The 19,521-nt window shown below is 40.0% G+C and overlaps 1 protein-coding gene and 1 long non-coding RNA gene across 2 annotated transcripts in view; one reads left to right on the top strand and one right to left on the bottom strand.

The window, feature by feature from the left end:
• Positions 1–19,521, top strand: part of LOC149749687 (uncharacterized) — a 79,539-nt gene that overhangs the window by 23,191 nt on the left and 36,827 nt on the right. The window lies entirely within an intron of this gene.
• On the bottom strand, positions 14,096–17,838 carry SPINK7 (serine peptidase inhibitor Kazal type 7). The gene is given in 4 exon segments (XM_089909483.1): positions 14,096–15,902; positions 15,905–15,973; positions 16,746–16,775; positions 17,633–17,838. Coding segments are annotated over 4 exon segments (273 nt in total). The 5' UTR covers positions 17,754–17,838; the 3' UTR covers positions 14,096–15,849.

The raw sequence follows: 19,521 nt of genomic DNA, 5'->3' as shown, positions 1-19,521 counted from the left end.
TACCTCCTCTCTGATCTTTATTATTTCCTTCATTCTGCTGACTTTGAGTTTTGTGTGTTCTTTTTCTAATTCTTTTAGGTGGTAGGTTAGGTTGTTTGCTTGAGATATTCTTATTTCTTAAGGAGGGCCTGTATCACTATGAATTTCATCCTTAAAACTGCTGTTGCTGCATCTCATAGATTTTGTAAGGTTGTGTTTTATTGTCATTTGTCTTTAGGTGTTTTCTGATTTCCTCTTTGATTTCATTGTTCGGTCACTGTTTTTTTTTGGTTTTTTTTTTGCGGTACGCAGGCCTCTCACTGTTGTGGCCTCTCCCATTGCAGAGCACAGGATCCGGACGTGCAGGTTCAGCGGCCATGGCTCACGGGCCTAGCCGCTCTGCGGTATGTGGGATCTTCCCAGACTGGGGCACGAACCCGTGTCCCCTGCATCGGCAGGCGGACTCTCAACCACTGCGCCACCAGGGAAGCCCACTGGTTTTTTAGTAGCGTGTTGTTTAGTCTCCATGTGATTGTTTCTTTCCCATTTTTCTTCCTGTGGTTGATTTCTAATTTCATACTGTTATGGTCAGAAAAGATGCTTGAAATAATTTCTGTTCCCTTAAGTTTGTTGAAGCTTGTTTTGTGTCTTAGTATGTGGTCTATCCTAGAAAATGTTCCATGCACTGTTGAAAAGAATGTGTATTCTGCTTTTCTTGGATGTAGTGTCCTGTTGATATCAATTAAGTCTAGCTGTCCTATTATATCATTTAGTATCTATTGCCTTATTAATTTTCTGTCTGAAAGATCTTTCCGTTGATGTCAGTGGGGTGTTAAAGTCTTTTACTTTTATTGTATTCCTGTCAGTTTCTCCCTTTAAGTCTGTTAGTACTTGTTTGCTGTGTTTTTGGTGCTCCTATATTGGGTTCATTTATGTTAACAAGTGTAATACCCTCTTCTTTTATTGATCCCTTTATCATTATATAATGTCCTTCTTTGTCTTTCTTTATGGACTTTGGCTTAAAGCCTATTTTGTCTGATATGAGTATTGCTTCTCATATGCTTTTTATCATTCCCATTTGCATGAAATATCTTTTTTCCATCCCCTCACTTTCAATCTATGTGAGTCTTTTGCCTTCAGCTGAGTCTCTTGTAGGCAGAATATTGTAGGTTCTTGTTTATTTTAATCCAGTCTGACACTCTGTCTTTTGATCAGAGCATTTAGTCCATTGACATTTAAAGTAATTATTGATAAGTAAGTACTTATGCCATTTTAAATCTCGTTTTCCAGTTGATTTTGTAGTTCTTATTTGTTCATTTTTTCTTTTGTTTTTCCTTTTGTGGTTTGATGTTTTTCTTTTGTATTATGCTTGAATTCCTTTCTTTTTGATTTTTGTGAATCTATGTTTTTAGTTTGTGGTTACTCTGGTTTTCAAGTATGTTAACCCATAACTATATCTACTTGCTTTAGACTTATATAAGTTCAAACACATTTTAAAAGTTGTACAATTTTTTACTCCCCTACCCCACATCTCGTGATTTTGATGTCCTGTTTTATTTTTTATCTTCACATTTATCCTTTTTCTCTTCACTTTTACAAAAAAAAGGTTTTTGATTGTTTTTTAATCTATGTAATGGCTTATTTAAGTGACCTTCAATCCCTTTATATATTTGCCTTTCCTATTGTGTTTTTCCCTTTCCTGTAGAACTTTGCTTCTTTTCTATTTAGAGAAGGTCTTTCATTATTGCTTCTAGGTGAGGTTTAGTATTACTAAAATAGTATTTAGTATTAGTGTTTAGTATTTAATATTTTAGTTTTAGCTTCTTTGAGAAATCTGTTATCTCTCCTTTTATTGTAAATGATAATCTTGCTGGGTAGGGTATCCTAGTTTGCAGGGTTTTCCCTTTCAGGACTTTGGATATATCATGCCACTCCCTTCTGGCCTACAAAGTTTCTGTAGAGAAATAAGCTGATAGCCTTATGGGGGTTCCCTCGTTATTGACTCTGTTTTTCTCTTGCTGCATTTAGAATCCTCTCTTTTTCTTGAACTTTTGCCATTTTTAATTATATGTCCTTGTGTGGGTCTGTTAGGGGTTATCTGGTTTGGGAACCTCTGTGCTTCCTGTACATGGATATCTGTTTCTTTTTAGGCTTGGGAAGTTTTCAGCTATAATTTCTTCAAATATATTTTCAATTCCCTTTTTCAGGAACCCCTATTATGCATAGGGGTTTATATTACCCCATATATCTCATATTTTGCTTTCTTTTTCTTTTTCATTTGTCTGTCTGCTGTTCTGATTGATTTCCATCATTCTCTTTCCCAGATCACTTGTTCATTCTTCTGCATTATTTAGTCTGCTATTCATTGCTTTTAGTTTGGTTTTTATCTCGGCAATTTAATTGTCTAATTTTGATTGGTTCCTCTTCATAGTTTCTAGTTCTTTGTTACAGTGATCTGCATTTCACTGTAAGACTGTAAGACTGTTACAGTCTTAATTCCTTTAGCTTTTTTATTACCTCCTTTTTGAACTCAATGTCTAGTAAACTGGTGAGGTCTGTTTCATTATTTGTTCTTTCAGGGGATAACTCTTGTTCTTTTAATTGGGAATAGTTCCTCTGCTTTTTCATTTTACTTAGCTTTCTCTGTCTCTATGAATTTATGAGAAACAGTTATCTACTGTGGCCCTGAAGGGGTGTTTTTATGTGTCCCTGCGTAGACTGTGTGAGTCCTATATTTTTGGCGCCAGGGCTGTTTTTGGTATAGATGCCAGCCACGTCTTTCCTCAGAGTGTGCTGTCTGTTATCCCCTTAATAGGGGGTGTGATGGTGTTGTGGTGTCCAGAGCCTGCACTGGATGTTCAGTGGGGCCTCCTCTTTGCTCTGTGCCTGTCACAGCCCTGTTGGGGGCCCTCTTGGCAGTCTTTGCTCAGCTAGACTGAGTCGTCTCCCAGGGCCCATCTTCCCAAGATTCAGTGCCTAGGTGCAGTTTGTACCAGCAGCTCTGCCCAGTGTGCACTTTGGACTGGGAAGTGTGGCAAGGAGGCAGCTGTCAGTGCTGTTCTCTGTCCACCCTGATTGCTAGCAAGCCAGCAATGCGCACTCCTAATGAGCAGAGTCCAGACCCCTCCTGCCCCTCTTTCTGTCTTGGTGGACCTCCCAGCGGGCAAGGAGGCCTCCCGGGGTGAGGGGCCACTTGTGTGGACCTTCCATCCTTTACAGATCCCTCCTAGGGACACTAGTCCCATCCTGATGCCCCCCCTTTTTTTGCCATTATACTCTGTTACATGGGGATCTTTCTTGCAGCTTTGGTTATATAAGAGATCTTCTGCCTCCCGGTTTCTGTGAGAATTGTTCCACATGTATATATATTTTTGATGTGTTTGTTGGGGGAAGGTGAGGTCCACATCCTCCTACTCTGCCATCTTTATCCTTTCCTAGAGTGATCTCTTTACCCTTTATTATTACCGTACCCATTCCTACTTCCCTGTTCATAGCATCTGCTATCTCATATTTAACATAAAACATATTAAATAAATAACCAGGGTGCATGCATGGAGACTCAAGTCCATTATATGTGATTTCTATTATAATATGTGGCTTGTATAACAAGGCAGCGTCCTGCAGATCATGAATAAGCAGTAATTCTGTGCTGAAGGTTGTGTTATGACCAGGTGCAACAGGGCTTAATTCATATTGTTACCAAAACAAACACATGAGAAAATCACACCTAACTCCTAAGGAAAGAAGTCTTATTTTAAAAATACCATCAGTTCTCAGATTTCCCCAGGATGCCCCACTGGGAAATTTGACTCCAGAGCTCAACAACTTAACCACTCTATTATTTAACATTTTGGCTCAACATAAAGAGTTCATTGAGGACAAGGATGATCTTACCATTGCATCTTGGGCCCCTAGCGCAGTGCCTGGCATATGAGTGGTTAAAAGATAGTGAGCAAACAATTTTCTGAATCTTCAGGATGCCTAACAGTGACACAGGCTGCCTTAGGGAGGCCTGAATTCCCCATCTTCAGGGCTATCCAGACAGGAGTAAAAGTTGAATACTGATCTCTCAGAGATATGGAATCAGATTCCTCTTTGAATGGAAAAATTAAAGGTGTTTGGTCTTTTTCAAGCACTGAGATTCTGTGATTTCTTGATAGTCATAAAAACGCATTTTCACAGCGTCTGCCAGGCAACTGTGAGGTGACAATATCTGAGAATTCTTTGGGCTGCCGTTGTCTGGGGCACGGCTAGGGCAGTGCTGAAAGGGAGATACACACTGAAGACAGATGGAAAGCAAAGGCAAAGGGACAGGAGGCAAGTGCTATTCTCATTTGCTTGAGGTGACATGGGGCAGTGAGGTAAAGTCAAGACAGGTAACCTAGCAGCGTCAGCCAAGCCTCCTGTACTTGCATTATTTTCGTAATTCATCTTGATTATTAAATCATCTCTTAGTGATTTGAGATGGTAAAAGCATGCTAGGAGTTTTTGCCAAGCTGGGAGAAGGCTTCATTTAGGAATACAAAGCTTACAGCCAGAAAGTAGAAATAGGAATACAAGACTCAAACTTCTCAGGGATACCGCGTGTACTGCTGGTCTGTACTTTAAAGTAGTTAAGACCAGAAGAGCTTCTTCAAACTAACAGCCATGATAAATGTAGATTCTCCCTGATATTATAATTAATGACAAGGTCTTTTAGAGTCCGAAGGAGTCAGCTTTACCAGTATGCTACCTGCGTTCCGGTAGTACCTAATGGTGTTCCAAGCATATTCTAATAACAACAACAGGAACAATAGCAACAACAACGTTTATATGTTTTAATATTGCTAACATTTTTATATGTTCTAAGTACTTCCCTTCCATGCTAATTCTTACAATAGTTTTGAAAATTAAGTATCACTGCTACCATCTTTAAACCTTTGCAAAAGGGACTTCTTTGCCCTTGACCCCCAAGTTTCTCCAGCCATGCCTCTCCCTATAGGGCTAGGAGCTTGTAGGTCAAAGACATGTGCTGCACACACTTGTAATCTCCTTCTGGACTATACCCTGGAACCCTGAACTCCTGAATTCCCATCCCAGGCAGACTTGATTCTGCTTACAGGGCCTATGTAAATGTCTTCCTTGGCTCCATTCTCCAAGGCAGCCTGTGTTGCTGGGATACACACCTTTCACCCCAAGATGTGACCTAGGCATGACCATTTGCTGGGGGTTTGAGTGAAGTTTGGACATGCAGGCTTTGGTGTGTAGGTCCATGTGCATGAGGCTCTTCATGAGGCATGACAGGATTGGGAGTGGAGAGAAGAGAGATACTGCATGCAGTCCAGGAGAGAGACTGATGACCCAGGGCCAGTTTCTCCCATGCCACCATATTCCAGGAAAGAATTCTAAGGAGTCTGAGAATTTTACCTTTCAACCTGGGTTATCATATTGCAATAAAGCTATTATTTGCCAAGGTAGGAGGATATAATTTTATTTAAATGTGTCTTAGCTATAAATTTTCAGTACATGGGCTTCCATCTTAATTTTTGCCCTGAGCTCCCAAATATAATGCATGGGCCTAGATATTACTCTCATTTTAAAAATGTGTTAACAACTCTAAGATGACAAGTGACTGGCTTATAATCATAAAATGAGACTAGATTTGAGACCAGCACTCATTGGCACATGCCTGTGCCCTTTCCACCACATGTTTCTTCTCACATATATTATGACATGGTCCTCACTTTATGAAGAGAGATTACTTCTGTTTCCATTTTTGCCACTTTTCGAGGACTCTGACTTAGAGACCTGAAATGACTGGTCCAAGGTCCCATGGCACAGCCAGTCCTTAACCCATCTTTTGACTCAAATTGGTAAGTATTGTCATATGTCATGCTTAGATGAAGAGAATATTTTCCAAGAATGTTTAACCTGGAAAAGAGAAGACTGAGTATGAACCATGAAAGTCATTTAAACTCTATGATAGTCTGTCACTGAGAAGAAGAAACAGACTTGGTCTATGTGGGCACTGCGAGACAACTAGAACCCATGGTTAGAAACTAAAGGGAGAAATAGAGATTCAACATATGGAAGAACTTTCCAACCATTCAAAGCTTTCAGTTGTCAAGTTGATGAGCTCTCCATTGCTAGAGGTGTCCAAGTAGAAGCTGTCACCGATGTTGTGAAGAGGGTTTCTGCATTTGGTATCTGGATGCCTTTGGCTTTTCTCTGAAGTGCTTTCTAGAAATTCAAAATTCCAGTACTCTAATTCTATAACCAAATGGCCTTTAGTTGAAAACCACTTCCAGGGTGAGTGGAAAAATCCAAGCAGCCTCAGGGGATGTACCTGATATCTTCAGTTCACTTCTCCCTTCTTCACCTTGCTCTGTGCCCTGGGACGCTAACTGCTGTGGACTTTATCACAGGACTCTTTGCCCTGTAGCTCCTGGTTAATTCATCCAATGAAGAGTGCAGGCAGGAGATTGAGGAGGGAGGTGCCCTCCCTATAGGGTCTCCATTGACTACTTTTCCTTCAGTGTGTCAGGTTCTGTCAGATCGTTTTCTCCATGGAGGGCTTCCTCTTTCTGGGTTTCCTCCTGTTTCCCCTTCAGGCCTAGGGATGGTAAGGATGTACTTCTTTTTTTTTTTTTTTTTTTGTGGTACGCGGGCCTCTCACCGTTGTGGCCTCTCCGGCTGCAGAGCACAGGCTCCGAACACGCAGGCCCAGCGGCCATGGCTCACAGGCCCAGCCGTTCCGCGGCATGTGGGATCTTCCTGGACCAGGGCTTGAACCTGTGTCCCCTGCTTTGGCAGGCAGATTCTGAACTGCTGAGCCACCAGGGAAGCTTGCAAGTTCCTTGTTTTATGTTTGGTAGAATTCCCCAATAAAGCCATTCAGTTCTGGACTTTTGTTTGCAGGGAGTTTTGTTTTTTGTGTTTTTTTGTTTTGTTTTGTTTTGTCTACAGATTCTATTTCACTTCTAGTGATTGGTCTGTTCAGATTACCTGTTTTTCTTCTTAACTCAATTTTGGTAGGCTGTATGTTTCTAGAAAATTGTCCATTTCTTCTGGATTGTCCAATTTGTTGGAATATAACTGTTCATAGAATTCTCTCATGGCTTTTGTTGTAGTTCTGTGGTATCAGTGTTATTTCCCCTCTCTCATTTTTTATTCTGTTTATTTGGGTCCTCTCTGTTTTTTTCTTGCTGAGCTTGGCTAGAGGTTTTTGTTTTGTTTATCCTCTCAGAAAACCAGGTCTTGGTTTTATTTATCTTTTCAGGTTTTTTTAAGTTTCTATTTTATTTATTTCCTCTCTAATCTGTATCGTTTCCTTCCTTCTGCTGACTTTGGGTTTTGTTTGTTCTTTTTCTAATTCTTTTAGGTAGTAGATTAGGTTGTCTATTTGTAGTAGTTCTTGTTTCTTGAGGAAGGCCTGTTATTGCTATGAACTCCCTCTTAGAACTGCTTTTGCTGCATCCCATAAGATTTTGTAAGGATGTGTTTTCATTGTTGTTTGTCTCAAGGTATTTTCTGATTTCCTCTTTGATTTCACCATTGACCCACTGGTTTTTCAGTAACATGTTGTTTAGTCTCTGTGTAATCGTTTTGGGTTTTTTTTTCTCATTTCTCTTTCTGTGGTTGATTTCTAGTTTCACACCATTGTGGTCAGAAAAGATGCTTGAAATGGTTTATGTCATCTTGAATTCGTTGAGGCTTGTTTTGTGACCTAGCATGTGATATATCCTAGAGAATGTTCCATGTGCACTTGAAAAAAAATGGGCATTCTGGTTTTTCTTTTGGATGTAGTGTCCTGTATGTGCCAATTAAGTCCAACTGGTGTTGTGTCATTTAGGATCTGTGTTGCCTTATTGATTTTCTATCTGTAAGACCTGTCAATTGATGTCAGTGGGGTGTTAAAGTCTCCTACTATTATTGTATTTCTGTCCATTTCTCCCTTTACGTCTGTTAGTATTTATCTTATATATTTCGGTGCTCCTATATCAGGTGCATATTTGTCAACGGATGTAATATTCTCTTCTGGTATTGATTCCTTTATCATTATATAATGTCCTTCTTTGTCTTTCTTTATGAACTTTCTTTTAAAGTCTCTTTTGTCCAAGTATTGCTACCCCTGCTTTTTGTCATTCCCATTTGCCTGAAATATCTTTTTTACATCCCCTCACTTTCAACTTATATGTCTTTCACCCTGAAGTGAGTCTCTTGTATGAAGCGTATTGTAGTTCTTGGCTTATCTAATCTTTGACTCTATGTCTTTTGATCCAAGCATTTAGTCCTTTGACATTTAAAGTAATTATTGATGAGTATGTGTTTATTGCCATTTTTACGTTGTTTTCCAATCGATTTTGTAGTTCTTCTTTGTTCATGTCATCTTTTTGTTTTTCCTTTTGTGGTTTGATGGTTTTCTTTTGTATTACGCTTAAGTTCCTTTCTTTTTGCATTTTTGTTTGTTTTGTCAGTCTGTTGTATGTTTTTGATTTGTGATTACCCTGCTTTTCAAGTATGTTAACCCATAGCTCTATCAACTTGCTTTAGACTGATAGTTGTATAGGTTGAAACACATTCTAAAAGGCCTACACTTTTTTCCTTCCTTCTTCACATTTTGCGATTTTGAGGTCCTATTTTACATCTTTTTGCTGTTGATTATAGTTATAATTGCTTTAAAAAAATTTTTTTTGATTGTTTCTTAGTCTGTGTACTGGTTTCTTTAAGTGATCTTCAATCCTTTTATGTATTTGCCTTTCCTATTGTGTTTTTCCCTTTCCTATAGGTTTTTGCTTCTTTTCTATTTAGAGAAGAACTTAACTATTGCTATTAGGTTTAGTATTGTTGTATTCTTTTAGTTATTGCTTCTCTGAGAAATTCTTTATCTCTCCTTCTATTGTAAATCATAATTTTGGTGGGTAGGGTATCCTAGGTTGCAGGTTTTTCTCTTTCAGCACTTTGATATATCATGCCACTCCCTCTGGCCTACAAATTTTCTGCAAATAAATCAGCAGATAACCTTATGAGGGGTCCCTTATAACTTTTTGTTTTCCTCTTGCTGCCTTTAGAATAATCTCTTTAACTTTTGCCACTTTAATTATGATGTCTTGTTGTGGGTCTTTTTGGGTTCATCTTGTGTTGGACCCTCTCTGATTCTCATATGTGGATATCTTTTCCTTCAGGTTTGGTAAGCTTTCAGCCGTAATTTCTCCATATATATATATATATATATATATATATTTAACTAATTAATTAGTTTTATTTTTGGCTACATTGGGTCTTCATTGCTGCATGTGGGCTTTTTTCCCTTGTTGCAGAGAGTGGGGGCTACTCCTTGTTGTGGTGTGCGGGCTTCTCATTGTGGTGGCTTCTCTTGTTGTGAGGCATGGGCTCTAGGCATGCATGCTTCAGTAGTTGTGGCACACAGGCTCAGTAGTTGTGGCTCGTGGTCTCTAGAGCGCAGGCTCAGTAGTTGTGGCACACAGGCTTAGTTGCTCTGCGGCATGTGGAATCTTCCTGGACCAGGAAGATTTGTCCCCTGTGTTGGCAGGCAGATTCTTAACCACTGCGCCACCAGGGAAGTCCTCCAAATATATTTTTGATCCCCGCTTCTCTTTCTTCCTCTTCTGGAATCCCTATTATGCGTAAGTTTGCACACTTTATATTATCCCATACATCTCGTATGTTGCTTTCATCTTCTTTTCATGTCTTTCTGTCTGCTGATACGATTGAATGATTTCTGTTATTCTGTCTTCCAGATCACTTATTTATTCTTCTGTGAAACTTAGTCTGCTATTCATTACTTTTAGCTTGGTTTTTATCTTGGCAATTGAGTTGTCTAATTTTGATTGGTTCCTCTTTATAGTTTTTAGTTCCTTGTTACACTGATCTGCATTTCTATTGATAATCTTTCTTATTTCCTTCAGCATTTTTATTACCTCCTTTTTGAACTTGGGGTCTGGTAGACTTGAGAGGTCTGTTTCGTTGTTTGTTCTTTCAGGGGATTTCTCTTGTTCTTTTAATTGGGAATAGTTCCTCTGCTTTTTCATGTTACTTAACTGTTTCCCATAAACTCATAGAGACAGAACAAGTTATCTACTGTGGCCTTGAAGGGGTGTTTTTATGTGGGAACATCCGTGTGTAGACTGTGTAAGTCTGGTATTTTTGGTGCCAGGGCTGTTTTTGGTATGGATGCCAGCCACTTCTTTCCTCAGCATGTGCTGGCCATTATCCCCTTGATAAGGGGTGTGATGGTGTTGTGGTGACCAGAGCCTGCACTGGATGATGGGAGGGGCCTCCTCTTTGCTCCATGGCTGTCATAGCCCTGTTGAGGGTGGGGTCTCCTCCCCAGATTTTAGAGTAGAAGCGCTGAGGGTTGGTTTCATTAAGGGTCCATTGCCTTTACATGTGTGCTCTGTCCCCAAGGCGGTGAATGCTGAAGCAAGTGAGGCCCATGTGGTCAAAGTGAACCTATGGACTGCACGTGCAGGTGTTTGTGGTTCTGCCCAGAGGCAGCCCAATTTTGCGTCCCTTTCTCCATTGTGTTTGTCCCAGACCTAGTGCTGGGCTCTGGAGGCTGGGGTGTTGTGGCTCCAGGAATTGAAGTGATTTTGCTGCTGCCTGGGACCTAGTCTGCCTCAGTGGTAGGGCTCCCCCAGGATCTGTTCACCCTAGATCTGCCTCCAAGCTGTGGTGTTACGTGGGCAGAACCAGAGTGCTCCTGCCTTGAAAGGGACCTCTGGGTACTCCTTCCCAGGTGCTGGTCATTGGGATCCTGTGTGTGATGCCACCCACTACCTGGTGAGTGTACCAACAAAGTCCACAGCTGCTAGATACACCCCTGGACCCACCCTGACGTGTGCATACATGATGTTGATTTGCCCCATCACTAATGATGCTAACTTTAATCACTCGAGTAAGTTAGTAGCTGCCAGGTTCTCCACTGTAAAGTTACTCTTTTTTCCTTTCAAAATTAATAAATACATTGTAATAATATTCCTTGAGATTATGTAAATATCATTTTTATTGCAATTTTACTCATGCTATTAAGTGAGGCCATGTTCAAATGGGGCAAACTGTATAAGTAAATGTGTGTAATCTTATATGTTTAAACTACATATTCTCCTTTTCACTTTCTAGTATCAATTTCTAATGAACAGAAATGTTCCCATTTCTCAAACCAAGGAAAAATGCCTGAGAATTTACTGGTCATGAGACTTTAACATGCCAAGCGTATTGCCAAAAAAATGTGGTATATGTTTTTATGCTTTTGTAAATGTTGGAGAAGAAAGGGCACACACATCATAATCATCCCTTTCATTTCTCTCAGACTTTATAATTTACAAAGCATGTACACATGCATATCTCATCTGATTCTCACAATATACAGGTTAAACTAGGGATTATTATTCTCTTTATCAGTAAGGAAAAGGATATTGCATATATAGAGTGACCTACCCACAGCTACACACCTGGTAAATGTTCAGGTTGGGGTAAGCACACAGTCTTCTATTTAAAGGTTCGTTGTGTTCTCATGAGTTGCTTGGTGGAGTTTTATAATGAAGACAATGATGATGAGGTTGATAAAGACCTCAATGATGCAAATGTTTATGAGTACAGAGAAGCGAGTAAAACTAAATAAAATCATGTGTTCTCCAAGGCCTAAACCTGGAAATGTAAAATTTTTAAAATAAATTTACTTCACATTTACATTTGTGATTAGATATCTGGCTTTCCAGATCCAGGCTTATAATCCAGAGCTCCAAGTGTGTGGGCAAGACTGATCCCTTCCCCAAAGTTCCCAAAGAACACAGAGGTCCCAGGTCATTGGCTTGAGGAAGCCACAAGTGCATCGTGTCTTCACTGGTGCGGCAGAATGACTGTGGAAGGTGAGGAACTTATTTCTTGTCCCACCTCTCAGGCAACTCTGTGAGATTGCTTATAGACACGGTGGGAAATAAACAAGACTATTAGAAATAGACACTTCCTGGCAGCTTTTTAGGCACAAACTGATAACCAGGAGACCCAAGCTGAGAGAGACATGCAGTAAGGCAGACTCAATTAGGTCTCGATAGAAGCAGCTTGTCACGGAGGCACAGAATTGGCTTGAAATCATTTAACTTTAAAGCAACTGGAGTCAAAGAAACAGTTCAGGTTGAAAAATGATTTTGTTATAAATGAAAATTCCTTAGCCGTGTTTTATTTTTTCTGTTATCTTGTGTTTTAAATTTTTGTTTTATTTCAACTTCAGCCTTTCAGTACTTGGGGAAACCAACAACAGGGACTTATTTGTACCAGTGTAAATAGTCAACAGTAAGATATTAAATGGAACAACCTGCATATTTATAAACTGAAAATGAGTAACTCACTATTTTCTCATGCATAATGACTTTCAAATACAGTTCTTATGGCCAGATCACTGGGGCCACCAGCAATGATCTGGTCGTCTATAAAGAGTCACGTGTGAACATATACCTAAGTACTTATTGACACACAAAGTGAGATTATAGCTTCCAGTGACACAGTCACACACAAGCAGAGTACCGTATTCATATAAACAGGCATTTTGATTCAATCAGTGAATAGAAATAAGACCCAGAGACAACAAAAAATTTGGTTGACAGTTTTAAAAGTTCAGGACTGACTTCAGTGTTGGTTCTCAGATTTATTTATATGAAATGAATCATATGCAGAATAATGTTAAAGATTTCTATTTCGAGGTTTGAGTTAAAAGAGAGAATTAAGAGTTGGCTTTTGAGGAGAATGGTTAAGAATTACGCTATAGAAGTAGCTGTGAAAGGTAAAAATTGGGATTTAGATATAAGGTGAACATTGTTTGGATTTATGTGAAATTAGAATTTATTTCTAAATGTTGAGATATAAGCTATAAATTAGGCCTCAAACCTAGGTAAGGATTTGACTACAGAATAATATATGTGATAAAAGTTTTGGAGGTGGGTCCCAAGCTCTCTTCATTTTGAGACAAATGTCTAAAAATATAAATTTTCCCGAAGGGTGTATGTGGGCATATGTGCTCATCTGACCATCGCTGCAAAGGGATTTACAGTCAGACCTTGAGGTATGGATGTTGGAAGGCTTGAATAAATAAAAGATACTTATGGGGGCTAGAGAGAATGAGAAAAAGGTATTGAATTTAAGGGAAAGTTAGGAAAAGTTAAAAGAGCAATAAAAAATCACAGAGAAGGAATATATAGAAAGAGAAAAAAGTAAGATAGAGAAAAGGAAAACTATTTGATAGGAAAAAGGAAATGAAATGGAAGGAGAAAGAGTGGTCTTTTGTTTTTATTCACTACTCAGCATTTCTGGACCAATATTTCTTCTCTTTTGTGCACTTACATACTGGTTCTTCATGTCTATGATTGGGTTGAGAAGGTGTGTCAGAAACATCAAAGGCTGAGAATTATTAGATTACTGAGCGCCTTACTGTGATTAACAGATTGGAGTCAAATATTGTGAGCTTAGTGTTAAGCATAGATTTGAGTTAAGCACTATGAACTGGCTAGGTTTATGGATAAATTATGCATTTAACATTAGGATTAGAGGGTTGGGAGTCTAAAATCATGGGTCGGTATTTATTAACATGGAATAGCTGACATTGGTGGCACAATTAGATTGATAATTAAAATAATAAAGGTGGTTCAGAGCTGTGTTAAATTTAGAGTAGCATTTACAAGTGTGCCCTACTCCCTGAGTAGAGTCACACAGCATCATTGTTAAAACAGGCTGGTATGGTCAAGTAAAGAAGACTTGGCTAGGAATTAGAGTTTCATTAGAATAATTAGAAAATAAATTACCCAAATAGTGTCTCTTTCATTGCAGATGAAAATTTTTTTGCCAATTCTAAAAATATACTTTTTAAACCTTAGGATTAAGTTAGATTTTTTAAACTGTGTCAGAAAGTTCACTGGTTTATTTTGATAATTTTTGCTATAAAATTATTACTATGAAAGGTATTTATGGAATAAATTTGTAGTTATGAAGGCATGTCATTCCTAAAAAAATTTATGACCATTGCTCTTGGTGTTATACATATTTTGCTCTTTATGTTCCATTTAAAATGGGTTTTTATCTTTTGATCTATTAAGGTTACTAGGTAGATGATAGTTCTACAAAGTTTTTAATAAGCGTAATTATTTTATTTGATACTTAGACCTCAACAATGAATTGTTAGAATTTCATTGTACTTTTTAGTTTATTTTGACATGTTTGTATTTGTCAGTCAGTGAGGTGGGGAGTCTGAAGGAGAGCGCAATTTTCTCCACCCAGCAAAGATGACTCTGAATCTGTGTCTGCCCCCTCCCTACCAACCCCACCCTCTGGGAACCTGTGCCAACATGAGGGAAAAGGCCCAGGGATGATGAAGATAACAATGACGATATCCTTGCTCTGTAATCACGTCTATGGAGAAGTTAACATCTTCCTTCACGAAGAAACTGAACTTTTTCAGTACTCTTCCTATGGGAACAACACAGTTAACAGGGTTCATTAGCACAAGAGGAAATTTTATACAATATTAGAGCTGAAAGGAACTATAGAGATTATAGGCAGAACCTCATCTTACAGATGAGGAAAATGAGTCTCTAAAAAGGAATGTCCTGGCCGCAGGCAGTTCCTGACAGAGGCAGAAGCAGAATGTCCCTAGACCAGTGACACTTCCATCCCACCTGCTGCCTCCACTTATCCCAGAGCCCAGACTGATCACCCAATGTCTTAAAACAACAAAGAAGGGGGACGTCTGACAAGGGAAGCTGAGGTGGGCTGCCCCTCAGCCTTTTCTGGTCAGCAGGGCCTGTGATGAGGCTGGATCCTGCACTAGTGAGGAGAACTTCCACCACATGTCCCCTTCAGTGTCCTTGGACACGGGCTGGTTTCTAGGCTGAGGACTCAGTGTCTGTGCACATTAGAGAATCTTCCCTTTTGTGAAATAAAAGTTCCTGAGTAGGAATCAATATGTAGACATATCCTTCTGGGCTCAGGCCCTAACTCCATATTTTAACTTGATAAGATAGTCACAAAGATGAAAAACCACAAGATCTGAGATAAGTGGCCAAAATCCAGTGGTCTAAAAGAGAGTTAACAGTGAGCAAAGGGGACTTGGTGTTAAGATAGTAAATGCTGAGTTGCCTGTTTTGTACCAAAGAAGTGACATCTGCCTGGTGGTTATTGCCTTCCAAAACCCTGTGCAGGCCAAACAAAATACTTAAAACATGTTCATGGGATTCTGGTCCAAGTACTGACAGCTTGTATTCCCCTATTTTAGATCAAAGAGAATATAATCTTTGTGGTAGCCTTGTCCTCCCTGTCTCCCTAAGGCTGCAGATATTTAGAGCCCCTAGGAAACTGAGGAGGGTAAAGACCCTCTGGCTACAGTTTATCCAAGAATCATCTGTTGGCTGTTAAGTCTCTTAGAAGTCCTGTAAGATAGTGGTTTTCAATTATTTTTTAGTGTGGGATTCAGAACCCTTTCTTCCAATAAGAAATTATTTGGAACTCTACTCCTTAAAATAGTCCAAAGCTGGTTGGGATTGGAGACCACCCCAAACGATCCCCATAACCTCTTTGGCGACTCCTGACTTGCCTCTACGGAACCTCTGGGCTCTGGGGACAGCAGTTTGGAAGCTCATGGTCTTGTTAGACTCTCTCAATTGACAGACAGGAATTAGAGGTTCTGTCATGGAGGGACCAGTCCAAGCTGGCAGAGCAGGTGGCTCAACCCTAATCTGACTGTGAGGCAGCAAGTTTTCTATCTCTCCCAGCTTCTCTGGGTGGGCAGAGTATAGCTTCTGGAGACTTAAGCAGGCTTGTGGAAAGAGGAGAAGATTGCAGTGGAGGACGCTGCCCTAGGTGCTTTTTCTTCCCATGCAGTACTCACAAGCTCTCAATGCGCAAGTGGCATTCATTCCCATAGGTGATGTAGTCAGACCACAAACAGGCAGGTATGTGATGGGGCAGGGGATGGCCACCACTGGGTGCTTCTTGTAAATGCTGCAGTCTACCTGCGACAGTCACAGGAGGATGTCCTGCTTTTCTCCTGGTCCTCAAGCTGGGCTACCCTGGCCTCTACTGAACAGGAAGCACAGTACCATCTTGGACGTCCCAGCTCCAGTATTCTGATGCTGCTGTGGCTACTTCTATTGATAATAATATGACCACTCTGACAAATACTAGTACTACCAGCACCACTTCTATTATATATGTATGTGTGTGTGTGTGTGTGTGTGTGTGTATACATATGTGCATTTCTTTGCCAGGCATTAAACTTAAATTTTACATGAAATTTCTTTGTTTAATCTTCAGAACAACTGAATAGGGTAGGTTCTACTATTACCCCTATTTTACAGATGAGGGAAATTTGGGCTTAAAAAGAGAACTTGTCTAACATAAAAGCTGGTAAGTGGTAGGGCTGGGATCTGAATCCAGAGTCTGTGCAGTTAGCCAAGGTAAATGTCTCTTGCCTCTCACATGTTATCCCTTCCATGAAGACATCACCATCTTCTCAGCTAGAAGTCCTCTCCTGCTCTTTCTTAATTCTGGAAAATTTTCTTTAGGCTGTGGTTATTTACATATATGTATGTCATATTTCTTCAGCTGCCTTCTGAAAAGCAAAGGCAATTTATCTGTGGCTGCCTTCCCTTTCACCCCCCCAAGCATACTGAATTAATCTTACATATATATTTCATAAGTATTTGTTGGCTAAATATAGTAAATAGGAAATTAAAGTAAAACTAAATAGGAAATTAAAATTAAAGTGTGGTTCAATATACTCACTGTTTTTAAAGGCAGACTGGCAGCTTCTGAAAGAGATATACAGTTGGAAGTGTTACAAATAAAGCAAAGTTGTGATGTCTCATTAATTAACAGAAAGTCTGTCGATTGAGACTCTGTAGTTCTCTGGTGATGAGTTTCAGCACCTACCCCGTCCTTTCACAAAACCCAGCTGTTTGCTGAGGAAGCCAGATGGCCAATAGGTTAGGTAAGCCTTGGTTCAAGTAAGAGAATCATCCAAAGTTCCTCTGTTTATTGACCATGGGACGTTTTCTGGAGTTCATCGTGTTTCTGATAATGTTTTAAATCAGATAGCAATAAAAATATTGCAGTCACCACTTCTAAGAGCCTGAAGCACCATCTTTGATATTCTCCCCCTCCTAGTTGATATAAAGGAATGTAATGGGATATCTCCAAGGCATCAGAATCTTATTTAAGTAATTTTTCACTGTTTAAAAGTTTAATTGTTGACTCCTGGGTTTTGGAGAATCGTGCTTTATATCGATCCTCCTGTATTGATTTGGAGAGAGATCCAAGTTTCTCTGAGTCTTTGCACTGAGGAGTGGTATCTAATAGCACCAGCAATTTCTAGTGTCCTAATAAAATGGGAGACTTACGAAAACATAAGGCTTTTTTGTTTTTTTGGTTTTTTTGGTTCCATGAATGGAAATAGAAATCCTTAAAAGGAATGCACTAGATCCAAATCCCTCAACTCCAGGTGGGACATAAGAGTCTCCTTTTCCAGGCCAGGGCTGTTTCTGTTACAAACCAGTATACTTTAAATCCACATGACCAGACATTTCTCTGAGATGTTCACATCCTATAAGGGGCTATTTCAGAGAACAAGCTTAATGGCTATACAGGGCACTATCTACCCTTAACTTACCTGAGCAGGTGCAGAGATGGGCCACTGTACAGAACAGAAGGAGATCCCCAATGATCTTCATGATGGAGATGGCTGTGATTCAGAGGCTGCTCAGGACCGTCACAACAACTGCATCAGCCATACCCTAGGAAAGGGGCATGTTTATAAGGCAATGCTTGGTTTCTCCACCTTTCCTGTGAGGTCATCCAGAGTCAGTGTTGGCTCTGAGAGGCTCTCAAAGCACAGTGTCACACCCTGGGTGGTGATACAGTCCTTGTCACTCAATTGCTACTTCCTGTCTGACCAACAGATTGATTATGCAAGGTGAGAAGTATTTTTCTGTCTGCTCTGGAGGTGGGGAATGTTGTTACTTAGAATTCCAGACCTCATATAGTAGAAGAGATTAAGTATAGGCTGCTTGGCCTATTTACGAAATAAATGAAAATATCAAAATTTCTTTATTTCACCAAAATAGAGGATATTAAACTCAGATCAGACAGGTTACACTTAGGTTTATATTTTGGCTCCTGGGAAAATGTTGTTTTATTTTCGAGGCAATAAACCCATGAAGCAAGCTGGGATATAGTGGAAGGACTAGTGACCTTAGCACTTATGAGGCTTGGAGAAAGGCATTGACATTTTCTAGCTGTGTGATCTTGGGGAAGTCAGTTGTGCCATGAGCCTATATCAGTTAGGAAGAGCTGGTTATGTTGTGGTAACATATAATCCCAAGACTTCTGTGACTTAAAACAGTACAAGTTGATTTTTACTCAAGCTATACATGTATGGTGGTCAGCTGATGGTGCCGCATGCCTTCAGTGGATTCCAAGTAGACAGGGTAGTCACCATTTGGAATATTGTTCATTGTCAAGGTGAAGTGAAGATGCATTCCTGAGGATTTCCATTTACAGCAATTGAATATTCCATCTCAGAAGTGGCACCAGTGTCACTCTCCTTCACTGTCATGTGGATGTGGCCTGGCCTAACCATAGAGGTTACTGGGTACAGTGTTACCTTGTCTCTCTCTCTCTTTTTTTAAAAAAAAATTATTTATTTATTTTTGGCTGTGTTGGGTCTTCGTTTGCTGTGCACAGGCTTTCTCTAGTTGCATTGAGCAGGGGCTACTCTTCATTGCGGTGTGCAGGCTTCTCATTGCAGTGGTTTCTCTTGTTGCGGAGCACAGGCTCTAGGCACATGGGCTTCAGTAGTTGTGGCATGCGGGATCAGTAGTTGTGGCTCCCGGGCTCTAGAGTGCAGGCTCAATAGTTGTGGCACATGGGCTTAGTTGCTCCGCGGCGTGTGGGGTCTTCCCGGACCAGGGCTTGAACCTGTGTCCCCTGTGTTGGCAGGCAGATTCTTAACCACTGACCACCAATCTTGAAAACCGGAATGGGAAGAACTGGAAATAGTTGGCAAACGACACAGAGACCACCCCAGAGCCTTAGTTTCATGCCATGTCAAGTGGGACCTATTGCTAGCCCCAATAGAGTTCACATAATTGGAGTCTTTTACATGAAAGTCTGTGTTCAAGTGCAGTGCATGTAATTGTTGCTGTGATTGTTATTATTATTATTGACAGGCCAAGAGCCTCCGCTGTGTGTTGCTGACATTAGATTTTAAACTGTATTTTGCAAGCACAGTTATCCAAATGTCTGTTATTTATCTTTTGATCTTGAGGACATACGTATGAAAACCTGGGGGAAGGCAGTAGAGTCTGCTTCACCAGTGCTTTGCTTGGCAGGCTTATTGTAGTACATTCTGAAGCATAACACATACAAAAGATAATAAATGACATTGCATGCCTCCCTAAAATTTAGACTCTTACATCTGTTTGGGGAGCAGTATAATCTCTTAGTTAAGAATATGTGCATTGGGACTTCCCTGACGGTTTAGGTGGTTTAGTCTTAGTG

The sequence above is a fragment of the Delphinapterus leucas genome, chromosome 3 (genome assembly GCF_059928025.1).
Source record: "Delphinapterus leucas isolate spDelLeu-1000000601 "Yukka" chromosome 3, BTC_Dleu_Yukka2, whole genome shotgun sequence".
Lineage (NCBI taxonomy): Eukaryota > Metazoa > Chordata > Mammalia > Artiodactyla > Monodontidae > Delphinapterus > Delphinapterus leucas.
Note: the sequence above shows the minus strand (reverse complement) of the source record. Positions and strands in the feature narration are given on the sequence as shown.